Below are 14,796 nucleotides of genomic sequence, written 5' to 3' on the forward strand. Positions count from 1 at the left end.
ATTCCTATAATCTTATTAATATATAAGGACAATGTCATAACTAGTAAAGATTTTTATATACCATACGTATGTTATTATAATAAATATCTCCTACATGGTAAAGCAGTTTTTGCTATATTCTTTGAGTTTATTTAAGCAATAATAACAATAAAGTAGGATCTACTGAATATCTACTTTGTATCATGCACTGGGCTAGGTTCTTTCACATATAGTTACTAATTGAATCTCATTATAAACTTCTCACCTTGGGATCACCATGACCATTTTATAAATGAGGAAAGTAAGTCTCATGGATTCTAATAATTCACCCAAGAATATACAAGTTTCAAGTGCCAGAGTTGAAGTTTAAATCCACATTTGACTCTGAAGTCTTCTCACAACTTGCAATAAACACTTATCTTTTCACTGATGATCCTAATGTGTGTTACTAATCACTGATTTTGAGATTAATAGTATGCTGTTTATTAGTTCAAATTGGTCAAACATTAATAAATTATATTTTGAACCTTCTTTGGAAGATAAATTACGCTTTTATAATTAAAATATTAATTAAAATTTTCTTAACATGAAAAAAAACCTCTCAATTATATGCATGGCTTCCACAGAAGTGAGTTCTAAAATGTTGAATGTCATTTACCTTCAATTTACAACATTTATTAATTAATCACACTAAATGTTTAAACTGGGCGATACTTAATTTTCTCATGATCTAAACATGCATTTCCTCTATTTCCTGTTGCTTCATATACGAGTCCCTTTAATATTTCTTTGTGTGTAACTGCTGTTGTATTTTTCAACACTTTATGAACTTATGGTGTATGGACAGTAATTTTTAGACCAATTTCAGTTAGGAGTCAGAAGTAAGAACATTTTGAGGTGACTTATGACAGTCCCTTTCATCTTCCTCATCCCCACAGCCACCTTGTCCATTACAAGTGAGGTTGTCCAAAACTTTTCTGTAAGAAGGGTTGTAAATATTAAAGGAGTTCCAATGTCTGTTAAATAACTAGGAAGCCTAGGTGACCTTTAAATGTGTCTCTAGAATGATCCTTGATGCATTAGAGTGTTATAGGAAATATAATTACAAACTTATGATGCCAGAGAATTCTTGATGCATCACTCAACTATATTTGCATAAATAACATTATTGCAGTTTGAAGGTATATGAACCTGGTATCAAGCTTTTCTGCTTTTTCAGGTGAAATTACAGGTATTGTCAGTGGCTCTCAATACCTGCAAATTTTGATGATGTAGCTACTCAAAAATGAAGTCTAAACACTCAACAGACACACATACATCATCTTCCACCTCACCATGACTCTCAAAATAAAGTGTCATGCCTACAGATGTTCAAGCTGTTAACCCATCAACTCCAAGAAATAGATCATTTACTAAAAGATCACAGAGATAATGTCACCAATAAAAACACTTAGTATTGGTATTTAACCAGGATAAGCATCATACAGAGACTCTTAGATACCAGATGCCTCTTTGGCTCCCTTCAAAAGACATTAAAGTTATATTTGTTCACCAAATATTCTGAAAGTGGGTAAACTTAAAAAGTGTGTTATACTAAAGCTGTAGTTAATTTTTCATATGAGTTTGGTTACAGCATGAAATTTCAGTCAAGATCAAAATTAGAGCTCAGGAGCTGTAAATATTTTAGAAGGGAGAGCACTGGGTGCTACTCACTTTGTCTGCAGGTCATCATGGGGTTAATTCCTCAAAAAACACCTTAGTAAATCTGGGCAGGAAAGGTCATCTTAATAGGAGAACTAAAGTAACACAATCATTCTTATTTCTATAAACTACAAAAATAAGTTGTATTTACTTTACTATATCACAGAACAGTTTATTGTGAGAAAATTAATAAATTTTATTGTGTAAATCTCCATTGGCCACCATAATTTCTTGTTCCTTGATATTTTTTTAATTCAGTAACTTAAGAATAATTCAAGCATAACAGTATACCTATGTCATACAGATACTACTCTTCATATATTGTCCATCACAGTGAAAACAAAAACTTTATTAAAAAAAAATCAAAGGGCAATGGACCTTTCAGAAACAGAAAAATAATATTAGAAAAGCAATGACTTTTAAAACTTTTTCCTTCTCACTGAATATATTATTTACTGATTTTAAACATATAAATGAGATATGTGAAAAAACTTCAAATGTTTGATATACTTGGTAGTGACCAGAGAGGTGGAATACAGCTCATCCAAGTAATTATCTAGAGGTCCTAAGTTTGAAACAGCTTTGTAATTATGTGGTGGAAAGTTCTGTAGCAGAAAGTAGCTGGCTTTCACTAAGACAGTATACTTCTTTCTTTAGTGCAAGCCTAAGGATCTTGAACTCAATTGTCAAGACCAAATCAAGGCAACCAACTACTGCGATGTTGAGGGAATTATCATGATTGACTACAAGCATCTTCAAGTTGACAGGACAGTATAAGAGTGACCCATGGAGTGAACTATAAAAGGCTAACAAGGAAAAGTCTATTGATTGTCCATTACAACCTAGGTTACCAAAGACAGCTTAAAAAAATAGCACCTAACCATGCCAATGATAGTCAAATGTCAAGACATAATTGGTAGTCACTTTAAGGCAACTACTAATAGCATACTAAATTGACTAACAGCCAACTAATGACTTACATTGGAAAAAATCTGACTCTTAAAGAATTTTCAGTATTTTAATACTGACAGAAAAGTTGAAGGACTGTATCTCTTAAAGTCAAGATTTCAGTCATTGAGTGGCATTCTGAAAACTTGCCCATTTTTGCTTCTGATTTAATGATATCTTAAGTCAAAATCATGCTGATTTTTACTCTCCTGATTGCTACATGAAGAGTTTAGTTATTCTACAAGTAAAAAAAAAATGAGAAAGAGAAAACTAATACAAAGTGCTGATGGTGTCATTGTAGATGTAATAGTGATCAGAGACATACACAAGACATTGCAACAATTTTTGCTGTATTTTTAACTACTGACATAAAACCTTTCTGTTTCAATTTTTGAAAGCTATCAGAAGGCAATACTTAAGATCTAGCTTCAATTTTCCAGGTCTGGGATGTAAGGAGCTCTAAATTCTAAATTCCTGCATCTGCCAGTGTACTCACGACAGTCATCTGGTTCGTCAGATCCATCACCACAGTCATCCACGGTGTCACATTTCCACCAGAATGGAATACATTTATCAGTTTTGCAACGAAACTTTGAAAAAAAGGAAAAAAAAATAAAGATTAAAGAACACTACTCATATATAATGGATATTTAAAAACTCACTAGGGCAGAGCAGCCTAGCCTACTCTCTTGCTGCAAATGTGAACTGTGGTGGTCTTAGAGCATTCCACAATAGGGAATAAGTGCACAAGTAGCAAAATGACCATCCAGGAAAGCACACTGTTCAGGAAAACCTGTTGAGATTTCCTGAGCACAGACAAGCTCATGAATTTACTTATTGTCTACAGCTGCTTTCTCACCACAACAGTTTAGTACTGCTACACAGACCATGTGGTTCACAAAGCCTAAAATAGTTATTACCTGGCCTGCTACAGAAAAATTTTGCTGAACACTGAATAGGGCTAAAAATCATCAGAGATACCAGGAAGAGGTATTGAGTTGAATTCATTTAGTTAATTAGAATTAATTTAACTAATTTAATTAATTTGAATTATTGTTCCTGCTAACTTCACTACTGGCCAACCATACACAGTGACAAAGAAAGCTCAGCCAATCTTAGATCTCAGACCACAAACTTATCCTTTCCTCAGTAACATTCAGTTCCAAACATACCCTCATAAGATAGAGAATCTAAAGAAAATCACACTTTCCATACAGAGAGCACATGTATCTGAAATAGTTGCCGTGAATAAAAACAAGCGATAGTTAAATTTAGTAGATTTCTTCTAGTACTTCAAATTTTTTCTTCTGAAATTGAAAATATTAGATATTTTCTAAAATGTATTCATTTTCTTTTTGAAGTGTTTTTGCTGTAATTCTCATGTGAGTGACTAAAAGCAAGGTGACATTTATCTTAGCATGTTGCATGCTAGGCAGATTTGTAACACAGAAATATATAACCCAGGTTCAATTTTCTCTAACGAAGATGGATTAGCAAGCTAAAAATTTGTTCATTTAAAATACTGTTACTGTCTTCAAGTAAGACAGACTGTGATGCTAGCCTTTACTGAACCTGTCTGGATATCATGGAGCTGATTCAGGGTAGATTTATATATATATATTTATATTTATATTTTAAATAAGAGAGTAATATTTTTGCCAGTGACACTGTAAGAGGGAATAGAGCACTGTGAATCCAAGGGAAGATCTCCCTGTTCAACTGACTTTCCCATATTTACTTAGCCTGTGGTCATGTTTGTTGTGGTTTTCATAAATTACCAAAAGAAAAGTATTACTTTGATAGATAGTGATTGTCTGGGGATATAAGGCTTACTCTGAAAGCAATTGCCCTGAACATTAAACATTTCCAGTCATTACAGTATATCAAAGTATATAAGTAAGATGATTTCAAGTCTCCTGAGTATATTCAAAGTCTTTCCAATCAAGATTTGAAAAATATCTAAATTTTTAATATTAAAAATATTTTAAATTTTACATATTATTTACCCATATTTTTAATTTTACTAAATATTTCTGATTTAAATAAACACCCACTATTGGAATGATAGATGACACAATGATTTTGCTCACCATTTCATTTTTAATAAGGACATAAAAGTGTTTTGAGTTAAGGGAAGGCCAGGGTAAAATATATTTATTATTACTCTTTATGCTAACCCACATTTTATTCATTACTCTCAGAGGAAGATTTCTTCTATTTTGTGTCTGGGCTTTTTTTTTTCATACTTAAATACAGTAACTTTAAAAAGATAAATGTTAAACATAAATACAAAAAATTCTTCATGGTAAATGCTCTCCAAGACTAGTATCTTCATAAAATAAATTGCAGACTGCAAACATCACCCACAAGAAGAAGCTATAAAGAAACTCTTAAATTCATGTCTACTAAGTGGATACATGGATAAAATGCAAATCCTACATATAGTGAAGTTTACTCAAAACAGGAAGAGTCACGGGCCTCCCTGGTGGCGCAGTGGTTGGGAGTCCGCCTGCCGATGCAGGGGATACGGGTTCGTGCCCCGGTCTGGGAAGATCCCATATGCCGCGGAGCGGCTGGGCCCGTGAGCCATGGCCTCTGGGCCTGCGCATCCGGAGCCTGTGCTCCGCAACGGGAGAGGCCACAACAGTGAGAGGCCCACATACCGCAAAAAAAAAGAAAAGAAAACAAAACAAAACAAAAAAAAAACAGGAAGAGTCTCCACTTAAAAATAAGTAAATTCACTTTAAATTTACTTTTATAGTTTTCTAATTAAAATGATTTAAATGTAATATTTGAAATGATTTATGCCACAAGAATTGGACATAACCTTGATTTTTACCAGATTTTCATATGTTCATTTCCAATCCTAATAGAATTCTTATTGGTGTGATTTGCCTATTTTGTTAAAAATCAATAATATTTGGGGGTGTATCATTGGCTGCAGTAATTAGATGATAAACCCAAAATCCCTTAGTAAGATAAATTTAAAATGCAATATTTTTTATCAGAATTCTTAATGATATGATTCTGAAGTACATAAATTATTCACTTCATTTTAATATCTACCTCACTAAAAATTGTGCTATGAACTGACTTTTCTCCAAGAAGTATACAGTAGATCTTTTTTTCCTCCCATTGTATCAGAAAAGAATCAGAGATAAAATGACTGCATAAACCACAGGACTTACAGGGACAACCACTAATTGACTGTGTTAGCTGAGATGTTACTCTTCGTTAACTTTCTTCTTAAAAATGAGACAAATGAAGTGATAACTTTTTTCAGGAAGTATTGAAAACAAAGATATCTGATCCACAACAGTCTGTTGTTACTGTACTGTCTTGCTATTGTTGATTTTTTTTAATTCATGCAAAACACTATTGGGGGTATATGAAAAATTATAAATATTTTAGTCATGTTATCACTGATACCAAATTGAGAGGTAATTTAGTTATATGAATAATACTTTTCTAGGTTGATTTAAGTTTTCATTTAATTGACTGATCAGACTTTTTGCCTTTGAATACATACAATCCTAGGTTTTTCTATATAATAATTTGAAGCATCTTATCCCTTTTATGACTACAGTGAGGCTGATGTTTTACTATCTATGTCCTGCTGTTTGAGATTTCATCTGTGTGTCAAACATCCTTTGGCTTTACTTTATTTCCAGTCAGCTAATGAGGCTCACTACACTGTAAGGGGCTTAGGCAGGTGCCATTTCCACTAAGTTACCTATAGCCTCAGTGCTGGGCCTCAACAGAGTGACCCTGGTCTGCTCCAAATCAAGAGATCAGAGGTTATTTCAGAATAAACCAGAGGTTAAATTGAAAATCTGTCTAAACTAAACAAAATTAACAGAAATTATAATTTAAAAAATTTTAAAGATGTGACTTCTCCCTTAAATTTTACCTCTAGTTTGCTTATTTTAACTCCCATAGTGACAACTTTCTAGTTCTCTAAAAATAATGAATTTTGTTCACATAAATACTTAGGAGAGTATAATTAAAACAACACAGTTGTAAAGAAAAAAGAGACTGTGACCTGTGCTTTCAGCTAGACATCAGAACCTCCTGATGGCAGCTCACACTAATTGCACACATACTCAAGTATATTCTACTTGCACTAGAGGGCTAGGGTAATAACAACAACACTTACTATGACCCAGGAGCTTTTCCCATGTAATCTTCATAACGGTGGCCTGGAAATATTATCATTCCCATTTAAAAGATGAGAAAACTGAGGCATCAAGTAGTTAAGTAACAAAGCCAAGGTAATTCAGCTTATTTAAAGCAGTCAGGGTTATGGTCAAAGTGAGTCTGGCTTCAGAGTCTCCCTTAACCACTACACACACTGCTTCCTGGAAAAGGTTGGATCTTTTTCGTTTATATAGTTCTTTATTGTATGAGCCTCATAGTCATAACTTAAGAGGCAAGTTGAGCTAGAATTAGCTTCTCTTTTTGAAAATAAGTACACCCTAAGAGAAATTCAGTCTCTTGCCATGATGTCACTGCTAGAATTGGAAAACCAGCAAATTCAAAACACAGAATTCTAAGAATAAATTTAGTCATGTTAAAAAAAACAAATCACATTTCCTATTTTATCTTAAACAAGATAGTTACTCAAATATAAAAAATTAAATTTTATAATGTCATGTGACTTTTGTCCGAATTTTGAAAGTAATAAAGTCCATGTAACCACCATTAAGTAAAAAAATTAACTTCTGAAATAGCTTCACTGAAAATAACTACATTTTGAAGAAAAAGAGATTTCAGAAGGAAATTATTTAGATCATATAATTTTTCAATAAAAATATCTAGAAAATTACTTTGTACAAACTTACCTTTTCCATATCACTTACTCTGAAGAATGACAGAGAGGTAGAGATGGTGATACAGAGCAGATTATCTAGGAAGATTTTTTTCTTTGTTTAAACTGCATATATCTTAGTCTTAACACTATGCCTCAATCACCCTGGTATCAGGTCAAATCTCCCCTGATGATTCTGCTATGCCTGCTCATGATCTGCACCATTATTCTGTGTGGATTGGTGTAAGAATGGTTTTCATTTTTGTTTCTGTCTTCCTTTTAACCTCTACGCGTACTTCCTAAATTCACATTTTAACAATATGCATCAAATTGCTTTTCCCTTACTCTGTGACCCTCTCTATAATGTATGGAATGTTTATCTAATGCTATGCCAAACAAAAAACATGATGTTTCAAAAATGGTTTACGTGAATAAACAAAACACAGGCAAACCTTTATAACAACTTGCTCATACATGCCATGAAATGATTTCTAGACCTCCACTCACCTGACTGGCTGTGCAGTTGGATAAGCAAGTCCTGTTATCAGCTGCAAGATAGAAGTTGGTGGGACATGCACAGGTGTGAGTCTTTCCAGGGGCTAAAAGGCACAGATGACTACAACCTCCATTATTTGTCATACAGAGATGTTTGGAGACTACAGATGAGAAAGAAACAACAACAGAATGGGATAATCAAGACCAATAATATAATATGGGATGAGAGATAGGACATTTAAGCTTCATAACTTGTATTTGAATACAACGTTGTAATCAAGAACTCATCAAGATTATAAATATAATTTTATTTTGTTAAAAATTCTACTCATCATCCTATGACATTTATTTTACCATTAAATAATTTTAAGAATGTATCTCCACAATAGCAAGTATTTTAGTAGGAAAAAAGTGTCCATCAGAAAAACAAACAGAGACTAAAAGTATTTTGGATGAGTATATACACAGGTTTAAAAATATAAATGTAAAATAAAATAATGAAATGATGATCTACACGTAATAGTATAGTGGGTAGCAAAATAATCAAAACTTTATTCCATATGGCCTGATAGAATTCCTACTAGATGTATGCTTAAGCAAACTTGATACAGTTCTCATTTTTAGAGCCTTAGAGCTACATAAATATAGTTCTTTTCACCTAGCAGTCCAGAAACTAGGATCCTATAACTATTTTGTAAATAAATGATTTCAAGAATGCAGTCTTCACTTCTTTAACTACATGTATTAATGTCATTTCAGGTTAATATGATTTCAACAAATCAATAATTCTTGTACTATTATTGAGCTTCTAACCATATCCTTTAATAGCAGTATTTGATATCAAATGAATTTATTCTATACAATTATGCTAAGCAGTCAAATCTGGTAATCTTTCTCAAAAATAAATTTACACTTAACCTTAAAGGAAACAAAAATGGAATGTTACTAAAAGATGTTGATGCACTTATGGAAATCATGGAAAGAATAATTACCATCAGGTTGTCTATAAGAATGATACACCTGGATATCTGTGATGGCATGCCATGAGTTAATCAGTGAGAGTCTGTCTGCTCCCGAGGTTTTATGGGCACGGCTGAGTGACTTGGTTTTCCCATCAGTCCAGTAGATGTAGTCTTCAAACAATGTTAGTGCAATCACCCCTGGAATATCTTGATTAGGGACTGTAATAGGAGATGGTAAGATTAATGTTCAGTCTTGGAAGACTGCCAGTTAAAATATTCAATACTACATGGGCTGACAGATACAACTGCTATAGAACTTCGTGTGAATAATTGCTGTGACAACCTGTCAGGCCGGCAAGGTTCTTTATTACCGGTTAAGAGAATGCAGGATCTGGCGCAGGAGGTTGCTTTGCTCAGATTTAGATTGGTTCAACCACTGGGAAGAAAATGAATTCAATCCTGCTTACAAGTAATGGCTGCTTCACCAGAAACAAATAACATCTAACATTTAAAACTTATATATATATGTATATCCCCATCAGTTGTTTCTAACTTATATCCTCCTTAAATCCACAGGTCATTGTACTGCTTTCTCCCACTTTTAAATGGATTAAATTACATATCCAGGATGAAATGTCTATCTACCTGGAGATAGAGTGACTGTAAGACTACTAGTAACCAATTTAGTCACTGAGATTTTATGAGTATTTTTGCTTGCAAAATAAGCTGGGATAGGGATGGAGAAATATAAATGTGACAAATAACAATGCATCATGCAGACTTAACAATTATAAAACTGCTTTGTTGCAGATTAAAATTGTTTTATAATTATACATTCATTAGAGGACTAGGTTTAAATGCAAACAGTAGATTGAGCTTCACAAATGTCAATTTTTCTTTCAAGAGATTCCAGGGTCCTATCTGGTAAATAAGATGTAATAAATTTGTTTGGTGGTTTGGAGTTAAATAATTTTAAAATGTGATAGAGGGTTCTTCAATTTTTTTTAAAAAAAGCAATAAATAAAGAAAATTGAAATTCCCTAATTTGCACAAACATTCCAATATATTTCTCTATATAAATTTTTAGATCTACTTTTAGAAATTCTGCAAAATGTTCGTTAATGAGAAAAGGTACTATAATTCAGGTAATATGTACTTTATTATATATTAGAACATAATGACAGAATTTATGTTTGGCTTATTCCTCATTCAGTAGTAACTGAAAAACTATCAAAACTTAAAATATAATTCACTTTTTCTAGGGAGGTTTACAGCCTTATTTTTAAGATGCTGGGTAAATTTATATTGTTAACTAGAAGTAGAAATTTTAAATCAACCAATTTGTTATTTTTACTCAAATGGGCCAAATGTGATCAGAGAATTCACTATGACTCAGAAAATACAGAAATAAAAGAGTTAAGACTTCTTCAAATGGGTGACACTTTAAGCCATTGACTACTATAAAATAATGTAGTGTCTAGCCAGAAATCCATCTCAGAAGAGATACTATGCATATGAAGGATATAAAAAAATCAAGAAAAATCCAGATGTGCACACTTTTGATGCAGATACTCAAACTGAATTATCCGTGTAATTCCCAGATATGGAGCCCATTGCCACAATGATAAGTAGAACTGAATAAAGAAAGATGAAAAGTAGGACATTTTACCAGAATGAATCATGTCTGAGTTATTATGCAAACTATGCCCACTCTCCCCCTTTGGCTATATAAATTCATTCCAGAAAGATAAACAAATGTGGCAAAATGTTAACAATTGGGTGACTCTTGGTAATAGGTGATCATTACAGCAATCTTTCAACATGTGTGTATGTTTGAAACTTTTCAAAATAAAATAAAAATTCTCAGAAAAAATTGAAAGTCTCAGAAACATTCAACTCAGATTTCCTTAGATGCCAAGCAAGTAATTACATCATTAAATAGGGATTCAAAAATTAATCATCACTTTAAAATAATGTCAGTCCACCAGAGATTCAATTAACTTCTGTACAAAAAGTGAAGTTATTGTAAGAACTTGTCTATTAGCATCTCAAAAATAGCACAGTCTGTTGAACTATTCAATAACTAGAGCTGACACTTATTCAGCCCATGGGTGCCAGAAAGTAGGCCCTTGGCTCTAATGGGTGGGGGAGGCCATTCTGGTCCCAGAAGGAAGAATTATCAGGCCCACATATCGATAGTTCTGAGATTGAGAAACCCCATAGTAATGTATCAACTTTGTACACCTATTTAATACTCAAAACAACTCTATCATGAAACAGTTGACCTCACTTTCAGATAAGAAAACTAAAATTTGGAAAACAAGTAATGTGACCAGAGAGGACAGAAAAAACTAGTAAATGAAGATGCTGGTATTTGAATCTAAATCGGATTTGCTGGCTGCTGAGTTCTTTGCCACTTTACCTACTAGCCTTTAAGAAAGCCATCCTAGTAAGGTAAAGTGTGGTTATGGACTGAATTGTGTCCCCTCAAAATTCATATGTTGAAGTCCTAGACCCCAATATACCTGTATTTAAAGATAGGGCCTTTAAAGAAGTAAGTAAGGTTAAATTAAGGTCTTCAGAGTGGGACCTTAATCCAATATAACTTCTCTTAGAAGAAGAGAGGGACACCAGGGGTGTGCACATACAGAGAAATGGCCAGGTGAAGGCACAGCAAGAAGACAGCTATCTACAAGCCAAAGGGAGAGGCCTCAGGCAAATCCAAACCTGCAAACATCTTGATCTGGGACTTCCAGCTTCCAGGACTAAGAAAATACATTTCGGCTGTTTAATCCTCCAAGTTTGTGGTAGCCTTAGCAAACTAATACAAGTATATAAAACAATGGGACTAATTTCATAAGCTCCATGTGAAAATCATTTTATTTAATTACTTGAATGCAATTACACTGTATATGATCTTCAGACATGAGACAATTTAAGCACAGGGCAAGTTTGCTATCTCTAAGTTTGTAGTGATAGGCCACCAGAAACCCTCTGTTGTCAGGTAATCAGTATAAGCGTATAGAGATCAGAAAAATGAACTCTTATTTTTGGCACATAGCTGGATGTACAAAGAATGTAGAAAAGTCAGGTTAAAGTGAAGAAAAGTAGTCCATTTTCCCAGGAATTGAATCTGTTTGATTCAATTCCTTATTCGATACTGACAAAGAAAAACAGAACTAACACTAGTATCTTTATACAAGCCTATTCCAAGCCCATTCATTTGGTAAACATACTTATTTCCCAAACAGCAAGCATCAAACACAACCACCAGAGTATTCCTTCTAGAGGAAAGAAATGAAGTAAAAACACTAACTATGTTAACCAAAAGAAATCTAGTCTCATACATCTGTAACACTATAGTGGCTCCAACAAGCTACTCTCTAAGAGATAGCGACGTGTTCCCTAACACCACAACCAATGCCAATAAAAATCAAGTAAAATGAAAGAGAGCAAAACAAACAAACAAGAATCTTTACATATTGCCTTTTATGCGGTTTGACTCATAACTTGGCAGTATGCCTCATTTCCTCTTTAGGACCTAAAATCTCCTTATGAGAGTTATTTGACTATCTGCTTAAGTTTCTGTGAAAAAACTGGTATATGGTAACTGATAAATGATAAGTATAAATGAATGAATGCTGTGTTCATTTTTCCATCAACACAAAGAGTTCAACCTACATTGGGAGTAAATGAGATGTTCCGAGCCAAAGCATTATATATTTTGGTATGGGAAACGATCCTGATTCAGAATGAGAAAAATATAATTGCTTATTTTTGGTTGTATCTCTATTTATATACTTATTTTCACCTTATAGATATGTGTATATATGTACATCTATATGTGTGTGTATATACACATGCGTGCATGTATTAGGTATGTGTGTATATGTAACATAACTATAATATATATATGCATAATATATACATACATGTATTATATATACATACATATAATACAGAGCAACAAAAAATATTAATCTTGCGATGTAATTTGGCAGTTAGTGGAGCAGACAAAATAGACAAAATATATATATATATATAATATAAACATGAAATGTGATGGTATATGTGAGAAATATTTAACACACAAATTCTTACTAAGACATGGTTGAGTTTATGGAAAAAGTAGCCAATGTTTTCTCAGAATGATAATGGTTATCCTTTTTTAAGAGGAAAATAATATGGCCCCCTGTTATACATAAGACTGCCTTTGATTAAAAGAAAAATGCAAAAAATGAATGTAGGGAAACTTTCATTTTACAGGTATTCAGTAGACATACAAAAATGACACTAAAAACAGAACAGTTGTGTGGGCTGCAGTTTAACAGGTACTTATTATATATTTAAAACCTATTTTAAAGCTGCTTTCTGTAGTTACGCCTCTATTCTGTACAACAGTGGTATTTATTGTACTATTTCCAGCATTCCACTCAAGCACTAGGCTCCTAATTTTTATTTCATAGACTATATGTATCAGAATAAAGGAGTTGATATTTGGCAAAAAATAAATCAAAGAAATACTCCTTTGTGGAGTTTTTCTCTTTTAGTCAAGTGGGATGCTACCCTGGTAAGGTTCCTAGTAATTATGATAAATAGAAAAAGTGGAAATCCAGAATATGCTTTCAGCTTAACTGCTGCCTCACAGTTAGAGATACTCTATTACAATACTCTTGATTATTCATTTTTGGGGATATCACTTATCATGCTAAACAAGTACATTCCTGGATAATACCAATCTAATTGTATATTGGGGACTAACCTAGTTTAAATACTTAAGAACAAAATGCACCAATGACGTAATACTCATCTTTTGTTGAGTTAAAATCTTATAGTTGGTGTTTTGGGTAAGATATTACATTGGGATAATGGCAGATTCAACATAGCTTTGCCCAGTGGGTTAGTACTTAAATAGAAATTTTACTACTAATGCCATATTTTTTTCTGATTTTTCTCAAAGATTTACTTCAAGGATGTAAATGTCATTTAAAAATATCATATGGAACAATTTTTAATTTTGTTATTTAAAAATTATTATAAAAATTTCAAAAGAACAAAGTTCAACCACCAAATTCAGTAGTTATTTTTATTAAGGAATCAAGATAAGAATAACTTGAATATTGATTTTTTTTCTTTTAGTTATAAAGAATTTATGTATTGTTTGGAACAATGAACCTGAATGATCCAGTAAAGTCAACCAGACCCTCACTCTACGGCTGACAGTTTGGAAACAATCTCCTAAAACTTTAAAGTTAATAAGCATATCAAATAACATATTAAATTCTATCATCTTTTGATTTTTAATATATTTTAAGACTCTCCCATTTTTCTTATTCTTGGTGTCATTGTCCCAAGTAGTCTCACTTTCCCTCACACCTGAAAAATTTCAAAATTAGTCTAATTTTTCTCATTGCTTTTAAACTCTTCCAATCTTTTTTTTGTATCAGCCAAGCTTCTTGTAGTAAACAGAGAACATGTTGTTAAATGATAATTGAAAAGAATTTAAAAGAAGTCAGTCTTATGTACGCAAGTGGTTATATTATTTTTCTCTTAATTATTTACAGAGGTGTGGCTAAGGAATCGATGATAAAGTTCTTTCCTAGATCTGATACCAGAAGCTGGTGAAAGCTGTAGCTAAGGAAAAAGAGCCACCTACGAAAAGCAGATGACATTTGGTGGAGGAACTCAGCCATTGCTAAACCACTGTAGTTGGTCATGGAGGGAAAGGGGATAAATAAATATCCTGGCCTCTTTCTTCCTCCATTATCTAATCTCCTGCCAATGTTTCCCATGGTTTAAATCCAATCTGAGGCTGGAAGGTAAAAGAGCCGGGGTGATACAGTCCACAGAAGTCCGCCTTCTAGCATACAGAGCATGGCAAAGAGTCAAAGATAGAATAACTAG

The 14,796-nt window shown here is 33.0% G+C and overlaps 1 protein-coding gene across 1 annotated transcript in view; it reads right to left on the reverse strand.

The window, feature by feature from the left end:
- Positions 1 to 14,796, reverse strand: part of LRP1B (LDL receptor related protein 1B) — a 1,545,691-nt gene that overhangs the window by 205,017 nt on the left and 1,325,878 nt on the right. Inside the window, exons 61-63 of the mRNA XM_060105953.1 lie at positions 8,923 to 9,111; positions 7,943 to 8,091; positions 3,125 to 3,218 (exon numbers count right to left, since the gene is read on the reverse strand). Coding sequence (XP_059961936.1) covers positions 3,125 to 3,218; positions 7,943 to 8,091; positions 8,923 to 9,111 — 432 coding nt within the window. The remainder of the gene's footprint in view (positions 1 to 3,124; positions 3,219 to 7,942; positions 8,092 to 8,922; positions 9,112 to 14,796) is intronic.

The sequence above is a fragment of the Mesoplodon densirostris genome, chromosome 8 (genome assembly GCF_025265405.1).
Source record: "Mesoplodon densirostris isolate mMesDen1 chromosome 8, mMesDen1 primary haplotype, whole genome shotgun sequence".
Classification (NCBI taxonomy): domain Eukaryota; kingdom Metazoa; phylum Chordata; class Mammalia; order Artiodactyla; family Ziphiidae; genus Mesoplodon; species Mesoplodon densirostris.